This window comes from Heliconius melpomene, chromosome 1 (assembly GCF_056956725.1).
Source record: "Heliconius melpomene rosina isolate 202511_hmr_F chromosome 1, ASM5695672v1, whole genome shotgun sequence".
Lineage (NCBI taxonomy): Eukaryota > Metazoa > Arthropoda > Insecta > Lepidoptera > Nymphalidae > Heliconius > Heliconius melpomene.
Window position 1 is genome coordinate 12,303,090 of NC_140389.1, and position 15,297 is coordinate 12,318,386.

Genomic DNA, 15,297 nt, shown 5'->3' on the forward strand with positions numbered 1-15,297 from the left:
AATAATAACCTCATTTCATTTAACATTGACCACGCAGAAAAACTATTCCGAAGCCATTATATTCATATCTCTTAAGGTTTAGCTGGGCTGCTAGGGTTCCACGTCAGGTACTCCAGACCTTCATTTCTGTTATGTGGGTGGAAATTGTTTGTCATGTTGTTCAATTTTCCCCGAGGTAGTATAAAGGCAGTTGTAAATATACTTATTCAATGTACAGACGCGCCATTTTTATTTTCTTATTATATGTATAGATTAGTTATCTGACTAGTTCAGTCTTTAGTCCATCAGAATAAGGATAAAAAAGGTGCTATTGAAATGTCGCAATATGATGTTGTATACAATATATAAATAATCAGATGTATTTTTAAAATTTAATTACACTTTCATATAAATATTAATACTAAATATATAAACAAAATAACGCTATACTTATTTGAATCCATAGGTACCAAATAATAATAATAATGTTAACAACTATGTAGGTAACTACGCCGACAAATGACCAGGGACCTGTGGCCACATCATTTTCACCTGTCCTAAATTAATTCGTCCCTTATATTATGTCCTTTCTCAAAAAGTATGCCATCCCCTTAATGTTTAATATTTGTTTTTAGTCCTTTGAGTAAATTTTTATCTCATATAGTATAATAAAACAGTAAAAATATTGTCTATACATTTAGTATTTTTGACGGAAAGGGATAGAGGGGCACTGAAAAAGAATCATACAAAACAGACATTTTTTTTTAATTTCTTGTCTGTCTGTCTGTATGTATGTATTCAATTCGTATGAGTTCGACATTATGAAAATATCGATCAAATGCGAGTCGGACTCGACCACAGAGGGATTATCAATTTCAGGATTGTAGGTCAATGGGAATTAAAATTTGTAAAAGTGGAGAAACTTAAGTTAGCGGGCGTACTAATTCATTTTGTACGAAATTAACTTGAAATGTTTTTTTTTGTGTTGTATAATAGGAAATTTCATATTTCGGAACTTTTTCATTATTTAACTATAAGTTCTTATAGTAAAATAATGGAAAAGCTTCTTATGAGGCCAGTCGTGGCACAGAGACACAAGCGTGTGACTGTAAACGCGAGGTTGTGGATTCGATTCCCACTTGTGAAAATGAAATATTTAATTTTTCATTTACTTTCTTTATTTTTGTAACGTGTGAGAGTCATAAAGGAATAGGATTCCATAGTTGAATGGCAAAAAATGCAACAGTTTCTATCTATCTGTCCGTTTATACATATGACTGTTATTTTATTTTATACATACTGTAGTCTGTACCACTTTTAGATTTTTTTTACAAAAAAAATTAGAGAGATGAAATCCCTCATTGAAAATTACATTATTGTTCGTAAAATCATAATTTTTAAGTTAGATTTTAATTAGTCTCCCTCTCCGTCAAATATTGTTACAGTACACGTCATGATGTTGTTACAGTAGAAGCAATATCTTATAATAATTTTGGAGTAGAAAATCGACTTTCAATGTAATGGAAAATTTTAATTTATCGATTGTCTCAGACTAATCGATCAGTTAAATCGGTATCAGATCATTTGACGTAAATGTGCTCTGCTACTGTGCAGAATCAGAATCAGATGTTCTGTTCTTTTTGGGTAAATCTGTGGTCTTCGTCTTGTTGACGTCCGTCAAGTTTGTTTTGTAATTAAACTTATTGGGTGTTTTGAATTATAAATTTCTGAATTATAAAACAGCTTGATAATTTTTATAATAATAAGTACCTATGGAAATATAAAAACAGTATTATGTTTATATAATATATGATCACTCTTTCATAACCTCATAATGGATACAGTTTTTATGAAACCAGTGCAACCGCACGTATTTAAGGCCCTAAAAGATGTTGATATACCAACGCTCATTAAATGTTCATCAGATGAAATAAGACCTATTATACCATGCCTAGTTCGCATGGCGCTCATAGCGCCCTTAGATGTAACAAGATATTGTGCAGAAGCAAAAAAGGATATCCTTACACTTTTATCGGGAATAGATTTAGTTAATTTTATAGTTTCGCTTCTTTCTATTGAATTTCATGCACTAGAAGTAGATCTCAAGAAAGAACAACAAATGCGGTAAGTGAAGGCTAGTTTAGTGTTTGTCTGTATTAATAAATATTATTTTTTATAAATAAGTATGAAAATTAAATGGAATATTTCTGTGTTACAGTCAAAAAAATGGTTCACAGACCACAGAATCATTTTTAATTCAAAACATAGTTAATGGCATAGCTAATGACTTTGAACAGTCAGATTCAGCAAGAAGAGTCCGTCTTGTTCTTTCAGAATTATTACAAATGCAAGCACAGCTGGTAGAATACAATCAAAGTAAAACTACAAACACTGATTCACCAGTCAAACCTTCAGAATTATTTGACAATGAAGTTTATCTAGAAGAAATCACAGATGTTATATGTATCAGCCTTGCTGAATTACCGAATTTACTTAATATTTGTGATATTGTTGAAGTACTTCTTCATGTGAATAAAGGTCCTATAATAATTTCATGGGTTGTTGCTAATATGCCTGATACTTTATTAGATGGTACGATGAGAATTGTTATAATTTGTATAAATAAATTGAGATGTATTTTTTTATCAAGTGTTATAATTTTAGTGGCTGAATCTCTTGTAATAAATGCTGAGAGGAGTGAAGAAGGTGGTATCAGAGCTAAAACTCTACTTACATTGTGTGATGCATGTCCATACATAGGAGCAGCTGTGAGAGCCAAAGCTGTAACAGCTTCAAGACTTCCATGCTTAGTTATAAATCTTACCTTGACACATCATCAAGAGGACTTGGTAAATATTTTAATTTGAGAATAATATTTTGTAACCAAACTAAGTTATATTATATTCATTATCTGTTTTAAGGTATCTTTTATTTCGGGACTTTTGTTGGGATCAGATCAGACTTCTAGAGCTTGGTTTGCAACATTCTTACGTAACTCACACAAACGGGGAAAAGGTGATGGACATATAACTTTAATAAAATTACGCCAAGAACTTTTAAATAGATTAAAAGAATCAATTGCAGGAGTTAAAGCCTCGGCTTTACTAAGATTATACTGTGCCTTAAGAGGCATAGCTGGAATTAAATTCCAGGATGATGAAGTGTCTGGATTACTAAGATTAGTAACTCAAAAACCTCCACCAACACCAGCAGGTGTTCGATTTGTTTCCTTAAGTCTTTGTATGATTTTAGCATGTCCGTCTCTTATGGGTTAGTAACTTTTTTACATATTTTTAATTTCTAAACTATATGTATATTATATACTTAAAGAAATGTCATTCAAAGTATATAAGATATTATTATTGTTGTAGCTGCACCAGAGCATGAAAAGAAAGCAATTGAATGGGTACAATGGCTTGTAAAAGAGGAAGCATATTTTGAAAGGTAATGTATATATGTATTAGATTTACACTAATTTTATTTGTTTGATCTATGGTTAGAAGACCTTAGTATCTATCCATTTCACAACCATTGATCCGTCGATCATGCTACAACCTGTATGAGACTATTGGTCTGCCAACTTTAAGGCTGTAATGGTGCAGGGGTACAAGACTGAATTATCATTTATGAATATTTTGATTTCTTTGCTTTGATCCTCGATATTAATATTAACCACCACCCAAGTGCATTAGCCAGAGATTTACAAAAAACGCGACGTTGAGTTTGAGGTTCAACATAATACCTCGAAAAATTCGGTAAAAAGCCTCCAAATAAAAAGAATTTAAAGAGTTAATTTATTTTTTAGTAACTCTGGAATAACAGCATCTTTTGGAGAAATGTTATTACTAATAGCCATTCATTTTCATTCTGGACAATTGGCGGCCGTGGGTGAATTGGTGTGTGCCACTCTTGGCATGCGTGTGCCAGTTCGACCTAATGGATTGGCACGCATTAAACAGGCATTTACACAAGAAATATTTACCGAACAGGTATTTTATTGTACCCTTTTCCAATTTTCTTAAATATTGTCAGTAATGTACTTGTTTATTTAAGTATAAACCAAAATACAATAATATAGAATTTATACTAACTGACTGATGTGATTTAATATTATCTAAACAAATCAATAAACTAAAAACTTTAAGACAAATTCAGTAAAAAAGAAATAATTTTCGAAACGTTTTGGCCATGCATCTTATTTGTAATTGATCTGATTTAAATAAAGTATTTATTTGTTGTAGGTTGTAACAGCACATGCTGTGAAAGTGCCAGTGACTGCAAACCTTAATAGTAATATAACCGGATATCTACCTGTTCACTGTATTCATCAGTTACTCAAATCACGAGCATTTTCTAAGCACAAGGTTCCAATAAAAAACTGGATATACAGACAAATATGCAACTGCACAGCGCCTCTACACCCCGTAATGCCTGCCCTCGTTGAAGTTTATGTCAACTCTATCCTCGTTATTAATAACAAAGCTTCAAATGAATATTTTAACAAACCCATTACAGAAGAAGAAATACGAAGAGTCTTTAGAAACTCTATATTCGGCGTTACTTTTGACTCACAAAAAAAACAATTTACTCCCATGGAGACTGATGGTGAATTAGCAATCGACGTCAACATCGAAAAACCATCGTTAGCGTCGCAGTTGCTTTTAATATATTATTTGCTTTTATATGAAGACGTCAGACTAGCTAACTCTGCTACTCTTTTAGCAAATGGTCGAAAAATAAAAAGCTACTCAACAGCTTTCTTATCGGAATTGCCAATTAAATACTTACTTCATCAAGCACAAAAGGACCAAATGAGTTACGGTGGTCTTTTCAGTCCGCTACTTCGTTTGCTAGCCACACATTTCCCACAACTGTCTCTTGTAGACGATTGGATGGACGACCAAGTGTTTGGCGACACCTGTCGACACCAAGTGGATGTTAATATTTCTGAAACATCCATTGACGAAGCATTCCAATGCATTGAGGAGAATCCATATAAAACAGGTAAAATTTTAAAAGCTATGCTTAATAAAAACCCCACGGATATCTGGCCTTTTGCGGAGATATTTGTTCGATACGTAAAAAGTGTATTGGGGGATCAAGTACCAAGACACATTCAGGAACTATATCGTGAAGTTTGGCTAAGACTTAATACTGTTTTGCCGCGCTGTCTGTGGATAATGACCATAAACGCTCTGCTCGATATTAACAATGCCAACGTCAGAAACGTTACAATCACACAAGAAAATGTTTTGGTAGACCCTTTGCAAGTATTGCGTTGTGACATAAGAGTATTCAGATGTGGACCGATTCTGAAAATAATTCTTCGAATATTAGAGGCAAGTTTAGCGGCTTCTAGAAGTCAATTGAGCCGCCACTTGCTAGACAAACCGCTGCTGGAAAAGAGTGGCCAATTAACATGTGATTCTGAAAGGGAGGAGTTAAAAAATGCCTTAGTCGCAGCTCAAGAGAGTGCAGCATTACAAATTTTATTAGAAGCATGCCTCGAAACGGAGGAGGTTCGATCAAAACCAGAACTTATGTGGTCACTGCGTGAAGTCAGGAGTATCATCTGTTCCTTTTTGCACCAAATATTCATTTCGGAACCATCTTTAGCGAAACTGGTACACTTCCAGGGCTATCCCCGAGAGCTCTTGCAAGTCACCGTCCAGGGAATACCGTCTATGCACATTTGCCTCGATTTCATCCCAGAACTGTTGAGTCAGGCTTCACTAGAAAAACAAATATTCGCAGTGGATTTAGTATCACATTTGTCAATACAATATGCTTTACCTAAAGCAATGTCTATTGCAAGATTGTGCGTGAATACTTTGTCAACGTTGTTGTCAGTCCTGCCAAGCGACTTACGCCTGGAACTTTTCCAACCAGTTCTTAAATCGTTTGTTAGAATTTGCACTGCATTTCCTTCACTTCTTGAAGATATCACGTCGCTATTATTGCAATTAGGTCGAATATGTGAATCTCAAGTCTCACTAGGTCACTGTTGGAATGATGCTAATATATTAGGGGAAGGAGCTTATATGCAGTCGGATGCTCAAAATGATAGTAAAGTATTAGTTGCCGAAGTTTTATGTAGAGATATCAAAGTAACAATGTCCGAAATAATTCAAAAGGCTCTTTTAAACGATAAGCTATATTAAATTGTAATAAAAATAATAAAAAGTTGTTTTATTGTGTAAAAAATTAAAACATTAAGAAAATACGAATTTAATTTTTTTCTAAAGATGATCACAAAATCTTTGAAAGATTTCAATATATAATATGTAATGTGTTCAGTGGTTCTACTGGATTCTGAGTTTCTAGTTGTCGATACATCCAAGCGCATTGATTTCGGGCCACTATGTTGCCGATATCGTTGTACAGCTGTGCCTAAAAATAGAAACAAATGTTTTAATAGCATAGTCACCTTTACCAAAATAGCTAGGCTGACCGTGAACATATTGTTGGACTATAACTTGGTAAAATATTTTAACTTATTTTTATTTTGTATATGTGATAAAATTTCTTTTTTGATTCACCACATCAGGTTCAGATACCCTAAACGCAATATCTCTAAAGGAGGCCATTAAAAAGAAAGCATTTCTCTCACATAATTTTGATAAATGAATTGAGATTTACACCAACAAATTTCAAAAATTATTAATGAATGAAAACTTTATTTAAAGGATAAACAGGCTCGCCGGACGCCAGACACGCATGGTTATACTCGCGCGCCAGCAAAACCAAACATAAAATATCAATTTTGATATTTACTTTAATGTACAGCAATGTATAAATGGAAATGGGTGCTAAGTTTCTTAAAATCACATTTCAGACTTTTAGAGAAGATCATATCGAAGCATTAAAGAGTAAATTTATTATACTAATAATTAAAGTGTAAAACTTAATATTTGACATCACAAATTTTATAATTTTACACATGAAATAAATATGACATTTAATAAAGTTCAGGGTATGTGTGACATGTCTTAAAACGTGACAGAGAAGAGAGGAGTAAAAAAATAGAAAATTCGCGTAATATAACATATGAACGGCCCCTTTCCTTCGCGGGAAGGTAAAAATGGTGATACCTGTAAATACCAAGTGTGTAGCAGACGTGCCTGCGCGCCGACCTTGGCGAAGTTCTCCTTGACGGTATCTAGCGCATCGCAGCATGACTGTAGCACGTGCGTACGCGCCTCGCCCGCCGGCGCCGCTGTCGCAACACGGCATTTCGTGTACAGCAGTAGTCCTGGGGAACAAAACCGACCAAGACGGACGGTTGGTTTTTATAAGGCGGGGGTTTGGATCCCGTTACGTTGAAATTTTTATACTATTTTTCATTTTCAAGCTTTATCCCGCATGTACAAGGTAGGCAGGAAGAACCTAGTGTTAGGACAATCCGCTCTGCACTTTCCGTGGCACTTGGCCGAACTCATCACCGCGCGTTGCCTAGACACGAATCGAACCCACAACCTGTGGTGTTTACCGAATGGTTAAATGCCACAGGTTGTGGGCTCTGTTACTTAATTGTTTTTTCTTTTAATATTTTATAATTTTTCCTTTATTCGTTTTCACGTTTTTCATAGAGGTGAAAAAGCTAGTGCCAAGACGCTCCGCTATGTTAAAGCTATGCTATGGAAAGTGGTTCCGAAATAATATTCGCCCAAAAAAACTAATAAATAATATATAATATTTTTTTATTAGCTTCATGCTGTATTCCGTATATAGGGTAGACAGAGGGAACCTAGTGCTAAGACACTCCGTCCCACACTTCCCGCCGTATTTTTCGAGATATCGTGTTTCAATTATAATTTATAATTAAGATATATTCATAATATCACCTCTTGCCGAGTCGTATGCGCTTCCATGTTCCATAATCAACGGCAAAACTCTTCTGACCAGCGAGAGAGCATTCTTCGTACATCCCATGTGTAATTGAACATTTGCTATATGCATTTCAGCCGTTGCTGCCAAGTAGTGCAAATGATACTTTCGAGCTAGCGACAAAGCTTCATTCAACAACATAATATTCGTTGACCGAATACTACTAAATGTGTGCTGAACTTCTGCCATCATTATCATTGCTTTGAGTCTTAAAGACATATAATGTAAGCTATCATCCTCCGTTTTACAGTAGTCCAAGATGTCGTGCAGTGTTTCCAAGGCGTCCGTGGCATCACCTTTCAGAAAATACATTTCAGCCCTCAACAACTGGCTCTCCCATCGATCATACGATGCTAGCTGTCGTATACATTGGTCAGCTTCTTCCCACTTGCCTGTCAAAAATAATTTTGTGTATTAAAATGAGTAGCAAAATTTAGTGAATGGAAATGAAGCACAACACGCTACAACACTAACTACACGTCACATAAGTTGTCATCAAAAAGACTCGACCCATATAAAACGTTAATCTAAACGATATAAAAATACATAAAAATCTAAATTATAAATAAAATTATAATCATAATTTAGATTTTGATGTATTTTAAACATATCCACCTGTCTGTAATAGTAAAACTGTGCACCAAATCATATCATGCATTTGTATGTCTCAAGTATATATGTACCTGCACGTAAAGCAGCACCAGCGTGGTGCATACAGGCGGCGGCCAGCACCTGTGGCGCAGAGAACAGCGACGCCAGTGCCGCCCACAGCGCACAGCGGCCACGCCATGCCGCCGCGCACAATGCGCCTGCGCCTGCCGCGCCCCCCGCCCCGCCCGGGCCCACTGCGCCGCCCGCGCCCCCCGCCCACTGCCACACGCTGTTCGCGCCTATGTTGCTCTCTGATGACACCGCCAATTACGTCAAACTTACTAAACGGCTTATTTTAATGGTTTATAAATATTAATTACTTATTTCATTGTCATTTTATCATGCAATGTCTCGAAAATTTTAGAAGCCAGAGGATCTACAAGTGCGTTGCCGCCTTTAAGGTGGAGATAGACGCTTTTTGAAGGTACCCATTTCATATCGACCTGGAAACACTGCCGCGGGTAGGCTATTCCACAGTTCCTTGGCGCATGGAAGGAAATTCTTACGAAACCGCACAGTAGTGGAGTGCCATGTATCCCGGTGGTGTGGATGACATTTTAGCTTATGACGTACTATGTAGTTAAAAAATTCGGCGGCAGGTGAAACAGTTCTTCAGAAAACTCCCCATGATAATTGCGGTAGAGAACGCACAGCAAAGATACTCTACGCAAAGCCAAAGTGTCAAGTCTTTCACAGATCATTGGGTTCCCAATTATTCGAACGGCTCTACGTTGTATGCGATCAAATAGTTCAAACTCATACTGGGGTGCACCAGCCCAGAGATGAGAACAGTACTCCATATGAGGCCGAACCTGGGCCTTATATAGGACCAATCGGTGTTTTGGCGTGAAGTACCGCCTCGCTTTGTTGATAAACCCCAGTTTCTTCGAGGCCAACTTGGCCTTGCTTTCCAGATGATCGCGATACTGACAGTCACAATTTATAATTATTTCTATAATTTATTAGTATTACAATGCGTTTGAAGTTTGGAAATAAAGTGCCTTTTGGGTGTGTTACATGTTAATAAAAAATGTTTTAAAAAGAAAAGAAAATAATTAGTGCCATTTATAAATTTTAGATATCTATCAAGTCTGAAAAGATTCAATAGTCAACCTTTAATCACACGGCGTCTTGAATAGGGTATTAAGTAGGGTTCTCTGTGCCTACCCCGCTATGTGGCGGATACAGCGAGAAACTAATAAAACAAAACAAACACTATAAGTATTTAAATTTCTTGTGAATTTTGTTTATCCTAAAAACTTAAGTCAAGTAATCTCAAAAAATTTAATTCATAATACAATCAGAAATTATATTTTACTGTGCATGGTCACTAAAATAAAATAGGTATAGTGAAAAAAATTCTTATATTGATTGATAAAAAAGTGAAATTAAGACTACCCTAATTTTATTTTTCTAAATATTATTATTTAAATAATCAAAAACTATTTAATGCTTACAGTTAAATAAAGAAATAACAAACTTATATTTACGTAGATTTTAAATTAAAATGTTATTAATTTTACATATTATTATTGCACTAAATAGAGACGCAAACTCAATGAGGATGTTATACTCGTATATAATCCACTAATAAAAAATATCTTACTTGTATTTAAATTTAACAACAGCTGGCAGTTTACTGATGCCATTTCTGTTTTTCCGTAAAGCCCCCACAATGCAGCAGTATTCGCGAGTCCCGCCATAGTCAAGTCAGTCATAGAATGTAAATAATTGATGGAGTCTCCTTTCGTTATAATCTGCAACAGAGCAAAGTTCAAACTGTAGCTGAATATTCTCCATATGAAATAATCTTCGAAATATTATCAAATCTAGATCCCTCAATCGATAGAGAAGCGGTTTAACGATGATATATACAACGTGGCCTGCAGTAGGATGCGGACAAAATCTGAAGAAAAGGAAAACGGTTTGAATTTTGATATAATGACCTGAAAGACGTCCGCGGGCCTCACGGCGTTGACAGCAGCGTGCTGCGCCATGAGTTGTACGGCGGAGGCGGCGGCGCGGGGCGGCGCTAGTGGCGCAGGGGCGGCGGCGGAGGGAGGGCGTGCACGCGCGGGGCGGGCCAGAAGCGCGGCGCGGCGCGCTCGCCCGCCTGCCAACGCGCCCCATGCCGCGGCGTGCGCAAGGCACGCGCCGTCCGCCGCCTCCTGCGCCGTGGCCAATGCCTCGCGCACGCCCTCCATGGCCACCGACCTGAGGGTCAACACAAGTGTCTTTATAAAAGTTTTATAATAAACGTACGAATTAAGTTTTTGTTTTCTGCCACTGCACTAAAATATAAAATTTAATGTCCATTGTGCTCGATTGTGTGTCAAAAAATTACAAATTTTCTTGACTTTACTTTGACTTACTTAGGACTGATCTCGTTTGTACACTTTTTTTATTATTATTATATTTAAGCCTTAATTTTAAACCAAGGAAAGAAACATTAGCAAAATTTATTCATTATGGTAGCCATTTTAGGTGACAAATAATATTATCGAAAATGAAGATAGTCGTGGCGGAGCGCAGTGCTATAGCGTGTTTTTGTATGCGTGTAGATATAAGTTCGATTTTCACAATAATTGTATATAAATTACTTTTTCCTTATCCAGTAAAACAAAACTTGACGTTGAGATCCACTACTCCACATTAGCAATGTCTCGAAATGCTAACTTTTAAGCTTTAATGATGACAGTAGTATGGAGATGCTTTATAATTTCAAAGTGGCAATTGCGTGGCTACCAAAGGGACACGCCAATAACATAAGTATTGATGGTGCAACCACAGTCACAGTGTAGTAGTAACTTTTAGTAATACTTACTTGTGTCCGAATTGCGTATGCATTGCGGCTCTATTTAACGATGCGTAACGACAATTTTTATTTCTATCATTCAATGGACTTCCACATATATTGAAAACAGCTCGATCAAAACAATTATATAGTGAATCTTGCGCGCCACAAAATTCTTTCATTCTTATACAATTCAAAAAGCTGAGAAAATGCTGTAAACATAAATTTTCGTTTTAGTATTTTTAGTTTAAAGATTCTATAAAATAATTACAATATATGTAATATATGCAAATATCTTATGATTATACAGAGCCCGTTGTGGCACCGCAGCACAGCGCCTGACTACGATACACACTGACGTCATGTTTACACATGTTGTGGGTTCGATTCCCACCTATGGGGTATGATTTATTTTCATTTCCCCGCTCTGGAAACCAGGAAAAAGCGCGGAGTGGATTCACGCCCTCGCCCATCAATATGCATTGTCTCAAAAATTGGGCAGAAAGAAGGGAGCGAAATTCTTAACCCTTGGCCTACCCTGCTATATGCAGGATTCAGCATGAAGCTAAAAAAAAACTTACAATATCGGGATATTCAGGCAAATCATTTATAATTTGCATGATTGTCTTCTGAAGTTGTTTGGGCGGCATTGCTTTATTTTCATTAATTTGCAATAAATTTGCTTGTTGTGCTGTAAACAGCTCTGCTTGTTTCCTAGACCACTGACATTCTTCAAAATTGCTAAAAAATGAATAGAGGATATCTAAGAATAATATGATAAATAAAATACATTAAAAAAAACATTTTAAAATATTAGATTGGACAATGCATTCATTCCATATTAATTCTGAAATATTTCTGGCAATCATGTAATATGTATTAAACACAATAAAATGTTCATAATTTTAAAGAGTTTAAACATTTCTAGAAAAAAAAAGTCTGCTTACCCTGCTATATGCAACACATAGTGAGACTAAAAAATTAAACTTACTTGTCTCTCTCTAACATATTCATCTTTATAAAGTTATCCTGAGATTTTGATTCTTCAGGAAGTACAGGTGATGTTGCTGATCCTGATGGCACTTCAACATTGTTGAGTTTCTAAAATATATATCTTATTGAATAAGTTATTTTGTGATAGCAGAACTAAAATAACTTAGTCCATTTTTTATATCTTCACAATTTAATACAAAACAAAGTTTAAGTTAACAACAGAATATTACATAAAATAAAATTGATGTCATTGTGGCGCATTGGAATAGGGTCTGACTACTGTGCTCATGACTCTATGGATTTCAACCCCACCTTGGGAAAAGAAATATTCTCATTTATTATCTCTTGTAGACCAATAGCAATGTAAATACCACCACACATCACACCCAATTTTTGAGATATGTGTGTTGGCAATGGCAGAACTGAATGCCATAGTTTTCTGTAAATAAATAATTTCTTAGAACTAAGGATTTATATTCAAGAAATCATAATATTAAGAATTATTGCTCAAAAGAGATATATAAGATAAGATTTAAGTTAAAATTGACTGTATAGTATATATAAAATAACAGCCCAGCAGGTGTTCAAATGTTTATTAGTTGCGTGTCACATTTAAGTAATAATATCTTAACAAGCCCAAAAGCGGAGGCACAATACTATGACATTTAAGAGTTCCTAAGTAGTTTAGCAAGTAAATATGGTCCATACCATAATCTTTAATTTATGACATACTTTTCAGATTACAACCTATAGTGATTATAAAGTGTCTTAGACATTCCTATGCAATATAGCAAATTTGTTAATCTGACATGCCCTACAAAACATTTGTTGGATTACCTTGGGTCCACTGTATAAAAAACAGAAGACCAAGTCTTAACACAATTGGAGCTAAACTTGTTCATTTCAAATTATATATATATTGTAAAATAAAATAATAATAATATGAAGAATAAAGGCAGTATAGAATGTCTTTCAATTTTTTTTTAAATAAAAAAAAATAACTGACCTCTTTGCTTAATGATCTCATCATTAATCCAGGTCTTCCTTTTTGGTAATAAATACAAAATGATTTATAAAGTGAAGCAACTTGTACAAAAGTTAATTTATCCAAATACAGCATAATTCTACGAAGGTAGAAGCCTGTAAATACATACTTTTCATTTTATATTACATTTTTTTATTACTTATATCCCTTATATGGAAGGGTAGGCAGAAGGAAACTTCTGTCAACTAAGACACTGTTCTCATTACCATCATATTTTAAGTACAGGCAATCCATTGTTTCAAAGAAATGCATCTGCGGTTGTTTTATGGGATGTTATGTTATATTCGTTGCCCTTGATATTAAGTGGATTGATAGTCTATGTTATTATTCCGTAAAGTAATTGTCTTCTAAACATATCGTTTTATAGTCATAATATAAAGTATTAATTACTTAAAATCTCACCTAATACACTGCATCTTGTAATAACACATGGATTTGTTTCACTATGTTCCACCATAAGTTTATCCACGGTTGAAGTAACACAATCAACAAGTGCATTTATTCCATTCACATAAATGTTTTGTAGTCTAACACAAAAATTTTGTAAATGTACACTTAAAAGATTATATCTTCCATTAGTCAAGAAAGTTTCAAGTTCCTTGAACTCCATATCTGGGCACTGGAAGTATAGAGATGCATTACTTGTGGTTTTTCTAAACAAAATTCTATATTTCAATAAACTTTACCTGAATTAGTTTTAAAGCAAGAATACAAAAATCCTTTCTGTATTTTGGTGGTATTGTGTGATCTATCATATCCTTAGCTGCAATTGATTATACATACACATACATTATAAAAACAATAATATAATGCGGCCGGTCGAAACGCGACAGGTTGTGTTGTAAATAAAATATGAAAAAGTAAAAAATCATTAAAACAAATATATATTACATTACCTTCCATTTTTAGCAATCCATATTCTCGGATAAATGCTACTACGGCTATTTTATGGGGTGTTATGTTATCTACATTGCCTTTGATATTAACTAACTTAATAAAGTCTATATTATCATTTCCTAGCTCCATATTTTTTATTAAAATTTATTTAAGAAGATATAATTTTTGAATATTATTTTAAAGCTATTTGTATGAAAACTTTTTCAAATCCAAAAAATATATATTTACAATAAAACAATAAATTTTCGGTATTTAGTATAATATTATACTGTTTATTTATTATTATTATATTAAAACGAGTTAGCGACTTGTTATTGACGAGAAATAAAATAATTTGAAATTGACTTTGATCGTTAGTGTTACCAACTTACCAGCACTAGGATCACAGAATATATTTACCCAAGGGAAGCCCAAGTTAAAGATATAAATTAGAGTATTGATATTACCAGGATAGTAATGAATGAAAATATTTATTCATGCTCCTATTCAAAAAATACTTACAAAAATCTATTTGAGTAAAGAAAATTTTGAATTTGATTTTGGAAGCAATTACCTTAGTATGACAAATATCTTTCCTATAAACAGAATTAGTTTATTTCATTCTTTACCGTAAGTATAATCTATCACTTGCATTTGTTAACTAAATATTTAGTAATTGCCCAAATATAATAAGATAAATGGAAGAACAGTTATAGTATAGAAGGATAGGAATCTTTTTCAATGCTTTAAAATATAATATTGATTTACGATATTATCTTTATCCTAGAATTATCTTTATACTTTCTATTGGCGTACTCGTGTAAAAGTGGGTAGATTTATGTGAAAAGACTTTAAAATACATAGATGGTATGTGTTTTATCGTGTTTTTTTTAAAACGCTAACTGCTTCCGATTTCTAACACTACATTATTTACTGGCACTCAGGTCCATCCCTATTCCCTATTTCATCATGTTCAGGTGCATCCCTTTCGGTATATGTGTTCTGTATCTGTGCACCTCTTGTTCTTTCTTACCTCACCCACCTTTACACAGACACATATACCCAAAACAAT

The 15,297-nt window shown here is 34.5% G+C and overlaps 2 protein-coding genes across 2 annotated transcripts; one reads left to right on the forward strand and one right to left on the reverse strand.

Annotated features, from left to right (window-relative positions):
• The first annotated feature begins 1,570 nt into the window (after positions 1-1,570).
• On the forward strand, positions 1,571-6,162 carry IntS2 (integrator complex subunit 2). The gene is made up of 7 exons (XM_085186849.1): positions 1,571-2,103; positions 2,198-2,571; positions 2,644-2,828; positions 2,901-3,249; positions 3,351-3,423; positions 3,785-3,968; positions 4,221-6,162. Exons 1-7 carry the CDS (start codon positions 1,814-1,816, stop codon positions 6,138-6,140), a joined length of 3,375 nt encoding a protein of 1,124 aa, XP_085042975.1. The 5' UTR covers positions 1,571-1,813; the 3' UTR covers positions 6,141-6,162.
• Positions 6,150-14,584, reverse strand: ida (anaphase promoting complex subunit 5 ida). Its single transcript, XM_085186861.1, has 13 exons — positions 14,246-14,584; positions 14,036-14,112; positions 13,752-13,968; positions 13,311-13,444; positions 12,303-12,412; positions 11,893-12,052; positions 11,342-11,523; positions 10,464-10,731; positions 10,124-10,274; positions 8,550-8,768; positions 7,824-8,258; positions 7,071-7,231; positions 6,150-6,369 (listed from the first exon to the last, which is right to left on the reverse strand). Exons 1-13 carry the CDS (start codon positions 14,373-14,375, stop codon positions 6,250-6,252), a joined length of 2,364 nt encoding a protein of 787 aa, XP_085042987.1. The 5' UTR covers positions 14,376-14,584; the 3' UTR covers positions 6,150-6,249.
• Between the last annotated feature and the right edge of the window lie 713 nt (positions 14,585-15,297).